Source organism: Passer montanus, unplaced genomic scaffold, assembly GCF_014805655.1.
Source record: "Passer montanus isolate IOZ18808 unplaced genomic scaffold, ASM1480565v1 scaffold200, whole genome shotgun sequence".
Classification (NCBI taxonomy): Eukaryota; Metazoa; Chordata; class Aves; order Passeriformes; family Passeridae; genus Passer; species Passer montanus.
In genome coordinates, this window is record NW_024366593.1 from 75,501 (window position 1) to 85,771 (window position 10,271).

The 10,271-nt window shown below is 53.8% G+C and overlaps 1 protein-coding gene across 1 annotated transcript in view; it reads left to right on the top strand.

The window, feature by feature from the left end:
- ST8SIA3 (ST8 alpha-N-acetyl-neuraminide alpha-2,8-sialyltransferase 3) overlaps positions 1 to 7,276 on the top strand; it is a 7,619-nt gene extending 343 nt beyond the window's left edge. The window contains exons 2-4 of the mRNA XM_039708424.1: positions 832 to 954; positions 2,667 to 3,224; positions 3,419 to 7,276. Coding sequence (XP_039564358.1) covers positions 832 to 954; positions 2,667 to 3,224; positions 3,419 to 3,701 — 964 coding nt within the window. The 3' untranslated portion in view covers positions 3,702 to 7,276. The remainder of the gene's footprint in view (positions 1 to 831; positions 955 to 2,666; positions 3,225 to 3,418) is intronic.
- The last annotated feature ends 2,995 nt before the right edge of the window (positions 7,277 to 10,271 follow it).

Here is a 10,271-nt window from a genome sequence, read left to right on the forward strand (position 1 = left end):
CCCCGGGGCGCGGGGCGGGCGGGGGGACCCGGAGCGGCGCGGCCCCGGCGGCGCCCGGCGCTCTCCGTGGTGCTGATGGCGGCCGGTAACGGGCTGCGGGTCCGGCCGGGGCTGGGGGGGTCTGCGTGTGCCCTGTGTGTGCCCTGTGTGTGCCCTGTGTGTGCCTTGTGTGGGTATCGCTGTGTCTGCGTGGGCGTCCTCACGCGTGCTGCATGGATGTGTCTGTGTGTCTCCATGTGTGTGCGTGGGTGGGTGTCTCCATGTGTCCCCATGTCTGCACACGGGTGTCTCCGTGTGTGTGCACGGGTGTCTGTCTGCATGTGTGTGTGTGGGTGTCTCCATGTGTCCCCATGTCTGCACACGGGTGTTTCCGTGTGTGTGGGTGGGTCTCCATGTATCTCTATGTTTCCGTGTGTCCCCATGTGTGTACATGGCTGTCTCTGTGTCTCCATGTGTCTGTATCTCCGTGTGTCTCCACGTGTGTAAGTTGCTGTCCCTGTGTCTCTGTGTGTCCCCATGGGTGTAAGTTGCTGTCTCTGTGTCTTCATGTGTCTCCATGTCTGTGCACAGATGTCTCCATGTGTGTAAGTTGCTGTCTCTGTACCTCCATGTGTCCCTATGTGTGTGCATGGATGTCCCCATGTGTGCAAGTTGCTGTTTCTGTCTCTGTGTCCCCATGTCTCTGTGCCTCCATGTGTCCCCATGTCCCTGTGTCTCCATGTGTCCCCATGTGTTGAAGTTGCTGTCCCTGTGCCTCCATGTGTCCCCATGTCCCTGTGTCCCATGTGTCCCCACGTGTGTACACGTTTTGGTGTCTGTGCCCACCTCCAGGTCCCAGTTTGCACTGAAGTTCCTGGACCCCTCGTTCGTGCCCATCACCAACTCCCTGGGCCAGGAGCTGCAGGACAAGCCCTCCAAGTGGGTGTTCAACCGGAGCGCCTTCGCCCACCAGAGGTGAGCAGGGAGCTGGGCACAGCCCGGCTGTGCCCCTGCCCACGGGCAGCTGAGGGAATGCTGAGCACCCCCACATCCGAGGAGCAGACAAAGGCTGAGCCGGAGCTTTTCCCCAGACACTTGCAGCTGTCCTTCCCCAAAGACTTGATTATTTCAGAGCAGGACACCAGGCTGCAAGGCACATCATTGCACTGGGACGTGACCCAGTTTCCTGGCGTGCAGGTGGAATTGTCACTGCTCCAGGATAAATAGCTGTGCTTTAGGAGTGGAAACCCTTTGGCCTGTCACAGCCGTGAAGGGCTGTGTTCATGGAGGCCAGAGGCACACAGAAACTTCCCAGCTGCTGGCAGCTCTGAGCAAGTGCAGGGCTGCTGCTGCCTGCAGCTGCGGGGGCAGGCACAGAGCTCTGTACTCTATACATACCTCTATTTGCTGGTTACACAGATCTAGCATTTCTATAAAGGACAATAAAACCATGTAGCCGTTTAAGACAGCTACTGCCACCTTGGACAGTCGTTTTGTCCTGACAGATTCCTGCTGGTGGCTCTGCTCACGTGTCCCACCTGGGGAGCAGGAATCTGGCTCTGTGCAGGCAGCATGGGGCTGCTGCACCGCTCAGAGCAGGGTTTGGGCTTTTCTCCTCCCTTCAGGCCACGGTCCAAGGGCAGCAGGACAAGTAACTCCCTTCCAGTGCTGCCACACTGCCCTCAGCAGCCGTGGGTACAGAGAGGAGGTGGCACTTAGTCCCACCTTCTCCCCAGGACCCCCAGGCTGTGTGACAGTGGCCGCCCCCAGTGTTGCTCCATCGCTGGCACCAGCAGCTCCATAGGGCTGTTCCTGTGCCACCCCTCTGATGATTTCAGCTGAGGCCTCAAGGAGCTGCCTTTGCACTTGTCCGTCAGCCAGAACCCATAATTAGGGCACCCAGTGGGACTCCATTAATGCTCAGACATTGGAGGATGTGAGCTCCAGGAATGGTTGTTTGTTTTCCATAAACATAAGTAAATAAAGTCCTATTCAGTTTCTAATTTTATGCCCTGCGAGGGAAATTCCCAAGCAGGGTTGGTTTTGTTTGCTTTGTAAGTATCCCTAATAACCCTCCTAAAAGTGCTGCTGTGCTTGCCCAAATATGAATTAAGGAACTCTATTTGCAGAGATGGAGACAGTGACTGTCGCTTGGTTTTGTGATGGGAAGCTTGTTAATGAAAACAGAAATAGAAATATAGATATATATAAATTGTCTCCTGTTAATTCAGTTGGATATCTCTCCTGGGTTTGTTTCACGTGCCTTGTGGCTGCAGCAGGAATGAGAGGCACACACAGCCCCAGCAGAAAGCTGTCCTCACGCTGTGTCACAGCCCAGACAGGGCGATGCAGTGCTGGGTGACTGGGGGATGCAATGGGAGCTGCACCCCTCATCCTAATCCCATATTTTAATCCTGACACTATTCCAAGAGGCACAGGCACAGCCTGAGCTGGCACCAGTAGAGAGCAGCTGGTAAATCCAGGTGGAGCTCTAGGTGAGCAGCCAGCTCCCTCATTCCCACCTATTTATATTGATTTTAAAGCCACTGCACCATGTTGATCAGGAAACTATTTCAGTACACTTAAAAAAAAAAAAGGGAAAAATGTAAGTCTAGGTGGAAAACAAATCCACTGCAAAAAAGGGGAATTAGGACTCCATGTTTTCTGTTATTTTGCTCTTGTTTTAGGCAAGAAATCCTTCAGCACGTTGACGTCATCAAAAACTTTTCTCTGGTCAAGAGCAGCGTTCGGATCGGGCAGCTGATGCACTACGATTACTCCAGCCATAAGTATGTCTTCTCCATCAGCAACAACTTCAGGTCTCTGCTTCCCGACGTGTCTCCCATCCAGAACAAGCACTACAACATCTGCGCCGTGGTTGGCAACAGCGGGATCCTGACTGGCAGCCAGTGCGGGCAGGAAATCGATAAGTCGGATTTTGTCTTTCGCTGCAATTTTGCTCCAACTGAGGCTTTCCAGAAAGATGTTGGAAGGAAAACCAACCTCACCACCTTCAACCCCAGCATCCTGGAGAAGTATTACAACAACCTCCTGACCATTCAGGATCGCAACAACTTCTTTTTAAGTTTGAAAAAGCTCGATGGGGCCATTCTCTGGATCCCCGCTTTTTTCTTCCACACGTCGGCGACGGTCACGAGAACACTGGTTGACTTCTTCGTTGAGCACAGAGGGCAGCTGAAGGTCCAGCTGGCTTGGCCAGGAAACATCATGCAGCACGTTAACAGGTGGGTGGGCTTGCCTTGCATTTAATGGCCAAATACATCTCTTTGTACAAATGCATCTCCTAACTGATTTTTCCAGCCTGATGTGGGAGGCACAGTCCGGCCATTGTTGTCAGAGGTGCTGAGGTTTTGTGGTTGCTGTTCTGAAGTTCCAGTAGCTTCTGAGCAGACTGAGAGTCACGCCCGTGTCTCCACAGGTACTGGAGGAACAAGCACCTGTCCCCAAAGAGGCTGAGCACAGGCATCCTCATGTACACGCTGGCTTCGGCCGTCTGCGACGAGATCCACCTCTACGGCTTCTGGCCCTTCGCCTTCGACCCCAACACGCGGGAGGACCTCCCCTACCACTACTACGACAAGAAGGGAACCAAGTTCACCACCAAGTGGCAGGAGTCCCACCAGCTGCCTGCAGAGTTCCAGCTGCTCTACAGGATGCACGGTGAAGGACTGGCCAAACTCACCTTGTCGCATTGTGCCTAAGAACCTAAATCTCGAAGTGCCAAACAATTGTCTAAAAAAGTGCCCAAAACCAAATTAAACATTCTTCAGATAGAATTCTAAAAAGGAAACAAACCCACCCTAGAATCTTTTCCATAATTAAAGATGCTTTTTAGCTACTGCTCATCCAAGGGTTTCAGCATATTTAGCGGTGCAGAAGCTTTTATCATGTTCTGTGGATGCGATTTGTGCAGCTGCAAAGTTGAAACATTCTGCATTTCTAGAAGAGCTGCTCAGTCTGTTTTAATATCTGTTCATATTTTAGCGTTCTGCTAACACCCTAAATAATTTCATTGCTCCTTCCCATTAGAGCTAGAAATGCTACTTTTAAGAGGTTTTGCTTCTTTTGTATCTGTTGCTGTCCATAGCTCAGCGTGGCCTGGCCATGGAGGAAGGCACTCGGGGCTCCAGCGCGTCGGCACACGCGAGTTCCTCGGTGTGGATCCTGACCTCCGCCGCTTGGGTATTTCCTATTTACTGAATTTTACATTTTTTAAAGAATAACAAGAAGAAGGTCACAAAGTGGCTCATACCTTAGCTAGGTGTTTATATCACTCTTGGAATACTTCAGTGTTTTAATTCCTTTCGGGACAGATCCTAGTCCTGACTAGACAGACGGAGGCATGTTCATTCCCATCCATCTGATACCATTCTGCCATTTGATTTTACAGTTGAACCACCACAATTCATGCAATTAGGCTTCTCTGGAGACCTCTTTGGTGAGAAAAGCCCCAAACCCCATCCCCCTGCTTGGGCAGGATGGGCAAAAATGGAAGCCAGGTGCTGGGATGTTTAAAAACCAGTTTTTTGTAGGGAAGGAAGTGAGCAGAGCTGGAGTGCAGGGAAGAAGAAATGCCACGACCAAATTCCCCCATTTATGTCTCTAACTCACCAGTCAGACAGCTGGAGCAGTGTCCCCATTTTCCCAGCACCAGCAGCACCCAAGGCAGACAGGGCAGACATTTCCTTGGCAGCACAGGAAATCCATCTGTTTGGGGACAGGACAAAAAACAGGGTCACTTACAGCTGGGAAGTGTTGGCCATTATGTCTCAGGATAAAGGAGCCTGGGAAGTAACTGGGTTTCTTATGAGTATGCTGGCAAGTACTTAACAATTTTTTACTGCTGTGAGTGAGAACTGACCCCACAATGAAAGAAGATGCAAAATCCAGTATTTAAAATGGCACAGGTTGATTTTTCTTAGCTTCTTTGCTTGTGGTCAGACATAGGAAATGAGGAGGAGATCTCCAGCACAACACCCAGGCATGGCCTAGGGCCCACTGTGGCCCTGCAGCCAGAAGGGTTCTCCCCCACACGCCGGGGTGGAGCAGGAGCTGCTGGCTTTCTCCTCCCCTTGAATTATCCCACATTCCCCAGCTGTGCTTTTCCGAAGGCTGTGTAGGGCTGTGGGGGGCCCCGCAGCTGCCCCATGTCCAGAGCTGCCCCAGGCACTGTTCCTGGGGCTCTGGGCAGTCCTGTGCTCCTCACACTTGCTCAGCAGGGTCCAGCTCGTGTGCCTGTGCTCCTGGAGTCACAGGGGTGCAGTGGTGATGCCCCAGTGCTGCACTGAGTCCCCCAGTGCCAGAAGGGCTGTGGGATCACAGCTCTGGGAACCGTGGGGCTGGCAGTGGCTGGGCAGCCCTGGTCCCAGCAGAGCCTGCAGGGACCCTGCTCCCCGTGCTGGAGCACACAGATTGTTTAGCCCCAAACCAGAAATTGCACAGGGAAAGAAGAGCTCTGCACTGGTCATTAGTGAAGTGCAGGAATGAATAATTTCTGATATTGTTTTCCATGGGCACTGGGGTCCATGCTAAAGCAGTGCCCAGCACCCCTAAGCCCACCGGGGCAGGAGCGTCACCCCCAACCCCAAATTACTCTTGTTGGCTTGTCTGAACACCAGATATTTTTACCAAGAGGCCTTTTACCAGTTTCCTGAGGGAACCATAATTTCTCATCAGCAAATTAAAGAAATGGGAGCTATTATCATTCTACTGGCATGAAAGCAGGGACAGTGGGCTCCATGCAGTTTCTGGAACCTCCCATAGTCCTGGAGAGGGGCACAACCCCCTGGGCACAGCCCTGGCATCACCACCAGAACTTTACAAAAGCACAAAGAGCAGAGAAGGAAGCACAAAACTGACTGCAAATATTTGGAAATGGGAATACAGAAAAATTATTGACAGAACGCCATATTACATCATTGATTTTTAAGCAAAACGCCCCATCGATGCTCCAGACCCACATTGAACATTTCAGAATCATTGATTTTAATGGGGAGTTCTGCCCCGTGATCGATGGCACAGCACAGCCCAAAGTAAATTGCTTCTTAGTATCAATATTCTTTTGCAAGGTGGAAAAGCATCTCAAAGTGCACAGCTTTTGTTTTGCCAGGTGGGGTCTGAGGGAGAGGTGAGGATGGCAGGGGATGGAGAAGACAGTGCCTGAGGAGAGGCTCTTTGGGCTGCCTCTGTCCAGCAGAAATGCCTTTGCACTACTGAGCAAGTATTTTATTATTTATTTAATTGTTATTTACAAGGTGCTGGGGGCTTCCCTCCCTGCTCAGGACAGCCAGTGGCATCACCTCAGCTGGCCTCTTCCTTCCCTCTCTTTGGCCCCAAACCTTCCTGCATGAATTCCTGATGGTTCAGGGAGAACTCTCCTTCCCATGACTGAACGTCTAGACAAGAGCTAATGCAGCGTGATCAATACCTATAAGTACAAAACATTTGAGGCTCCAAAATCCAGAGCAGCTCCCTCCATTGGGAGACCCTGCTTGGCCCTGGGCTGCTCAGTGTCCAGGGGCAGCCACATCCCTCTCCAGCCCCTTTGCCAGCAGGATGGGTGCCAAGGTGCTGGGGGTGTACATAGGATTGGGAATACATGTTTCCTCTCTTCTTTTATACATCTTGGGTCTCTATTTTTGTTGCTTGCATCTCCTCGGTGAATGGTAGCAAGGCATGTGAAAACAGGCATTTGGCTACCAGGTTTCATTGTAAGACCAAGCCAAAAGCAAGATTTGTGAAACAGAGTGACTGTGAATGGAGGCTGCAAAAACAGGGCAAATAGGAAAAAGCAGGTTTTCTGTAAATGAATGTGTCTTTATTTCAATGGCTCTACAGTTCAATGCCTGATGGAGTTGTTTTCGATAAAAAAAATATAAATATTACAAAAAAAAAAAAAAAAAAGAAGATGCCATAATTGTAATAAAGGTTTCGTTAGTCAGGGCCATACTACAAGCACTGTTTATTTTCCAATGGCTGACGTTCACAAAGGGCCGGGCAGCTCTCCGGTGAGCGCTGGGAAGGAGCTGCTGCAGCCTCAGCAGCACGGAGAGCCTGGTGGCAGGGCTGGGCTGGCACGGGCTGAGCCTGCCTGCACAGCTCTGGGTGCCCCGGCTGCCCGTGACCGTGCCACGTCCCGCGGGGGCAGCGGGGCTGGGCAGCTCCCGTGTGAGCCCGTGCTGGGTGTGCCTGCAGCATTGACTCGTGTGCCATAACCCGATCCTGAATGCATTGTTTTTAAATAAAATGGTTTCTTGTGCATTGGGAGTCTGTAAAACTCCACTGCCTCTGCTGCTTCTTTTTTATTATTATTATTTCCCAAACTGCTCAGGGCCACTGATAGGTTTTACTGGAAAACTTCACCAGAGGAGTTGCTAAAAGTGTTGCTTAATGCTCCTTATATTTAATTATGCAGTGCAACAAGCTTGGTGTGATGGATCAAATTCTGCACTCCTGTGAAATACGTGAAGATAAAAAGTGTGGCAATGTGGGCACTGATAGGCTCAGGGTATTTGCTCATTAAGGTGAATTACATGCCCAGGAACATCTTCCAGCCCACTGCTGTTTCGTGTTCCAGGTGACCTGCAGCATCCTCAGTGGCAGGAATTCTGCCACGTGTTTTTAGGAGTTCACATGAGTCCCTGAGGCTGGCAGGCACAGGAGAGAGCCATCCCAGATCCTCCGTGCTGTGTGCTTCCCACCACTAATACCCACTACAGCTCACATATTTATCCTTGAGACATCCTGGCAGAGAGGCAGGGCTTTATAGTCCTAGAACCCAGTCTGGGGATGGGGATGGGGTAGGAAAAATCCTTTCCTTCCTCTCCCACGGGTAAACATGAGGAAGGCTCTGCTGGCCCAGGTGCTGGGGCTGGAGGGTTGAACCCCCAGGCCATGTCCAGCTCTGCCTCCATCCCTGGAAGCTGTCCTGAGGGGATGGAGCTGCTCGCTCTGCAGAGAACGGGCTTGTGACAGCAGTTTCAAAATGCCAAAGAAAACACCTGCAGTGTTTGTTTAAAAGCAGGTGGAAATGACACCTGCAGGCCCTGGCCAGCTGCTTTAGAGGAGAACTCCCTGTGCCTGTGCCATGTCCTGTCACCCTCAAGTCACCCTTCCCTGCGTGGTTTGGGTCAGGTGCAGGTGCGAGTGCTGCAGGACACTACAGACAACCCCGGAGAACAAAAGAGGAGAGGAATTAAATTTCATAATCCCAAGGGAGCCACAGCCCACACCAGAAGGATGCTGGGCAGGAAAGCTCAGCCAGGCCAGGTCAATGCCCAGGTTTGTCCCAGCCTGCCATCCCTGGACACCCCACCGCTGCCTCTTTGGGGAGCAAGGGCACCTGGCTGTGGCAGGGGAGGCCTGGCTGCAGGCAGACAGCAGGAAAGCTAACAAAGAAACCCCCTCCTCCCGCCCCCAAAGCCGAGGGAAGCCTCTGGCAAAGGCAGCCATGCAGGCAGGGAACGCTGTCCCGCTGGGCTGGAAGCTGCAGCACCCCCGGCTCCCGGCGCTGCTGCTGCCCGCCGTGCCCGCTGCCAGCTCGGCTTGCCTTGTCCCGCCCGGTGACACAGGACACCCGGCACCCTGCTGGCCCTGAGGGCAGGCACTGCCCCATCGGGCCGGGCCTCCGCTTCGGGTACAACTGCACCACGCACGGGTATTTACACCGCGATTCCCAGGAAGGTTTTGACAGGAATTTGGAAAGACACTACAAACAAAACATCCTCAGGGGACGCAGTCGTCAGGTGCAGGTTTGGAAAGAAAAAGTCAAAGACCTGATGAATTTGTTGGAGAAGGAGAAGGCAAGGCAAGAGGAAAAGAGAGGAAAAGAGAGGAAAAGGAGGACACAGACACCAGCACATCTGCGGCACCAGATCCCCATCGGGGTCTGCCCACCCACCCTCCTCCCCCTGCCCACAGGGGCACCTCCGTCTCCGGAGCGCTGCACTCGCCTCTTTTTTCCCCAAATCAACCGCAACTTTTGCCTTCCTTTAGGAAGGACAAAAAGATTTCACGCATAAGTTGCCCTGAACAAAGGCACCTCACGCCAGAGCTTTCTTTTCTGTCTTCCTTTCTTTTTCCCTCTTCACCACAAGCTGGCAGCGGGAGGAGTAGCTGGGGTGGGGGGAACTCCTCTTTATTTTTGGCCTGATAGTGCCAAAAAGCAGCTCAGAAAACCCCGTGAGCTCCAGAGACACTGTGATGGCAACATGGAAAGAAATGGATCGTTATCCTTTGGGATCCAATCTGTAGGGAAACTGGGTGCTGTCATACACAACCTGTTTGCAAGGGGATACCAGGCGCTCTGGAGAGTGAGTGGCCTGATGATGAAGGGTCCAAAAGGTGACATTTCTCCCTATTTCCCCTTTTAGTTACTGGAAAGACCCAGTGGAGGTGGGACTGCCACAAACACGGACACAGTTATCAGGGCCGAGATAAGGATTACACAAAACTCAAGGACACTCAAGGCTGTTGCTGCTGCTGATTGAAGGAGCAGGGAGAAGTAGTGAACTGGGACAGCCTGACCCAGCGTGTCTTGGCACGGGTGCCCTGCACGGGCTGTGCCATAGCAGGCAAGTCCCCCCTTTGCCAGCTCCGTGCCAGGGCATGCTGTCCCCGCGGGCCGTGTCCGCTTCCATCCGCCCTGCCCCTGCCCGCAGAGCCCTGTGCCAGCCGCGGGGCCGAGGGGCGGCCCGGGGAGCCGGCCCTTGCCGGGTGTGTGCACCGGGGAGCGGGGCCCCACAGCGCTGTGCCAGCGGCACGGCGGCTCCGGGGGCTCGCCATCCACCCCGGGTCAGCTACATCCATCACACCTTGCTAGCGAGCCCGAATCCAGCCGCATTTAGGGCAACTAATAACAACCAACAGCACAGAGCGGCGCTGTACCTCGGTTTGCAGTAGCGAACAGGGAGGCAGCAGGGCCGGCTGTGGGCAGCGGGGCCCCGGGAGCCGCCGGCCGCGGGGCTGGGCTGCGCCACCGGCCATGGCGACCGCCGCGCAGCCAGCACCGCCGATCCCCGTGGCGGCACGGGAGCAGCCCCGGCAGCGGTCGGGGCCGGCTCCGGGCCCATGCCGCGATGCTCCCGGCGGCCTCGCACGCTACAAAGGCGGCGGAATCTTTAAGGGCCCCGCCGTCCCCTCGCGTCCCCTCACGGAGGCCCCGCCCCCCGCGCCTCAGCCCGCCAATGCTCCCGCGCGCCCGCCTTTCCCGCCCTTCCCGCCGCCCTCACGCCCTCACGCCCGCCCGCCCGCGGCGCAGGCCCGGCCCCGCG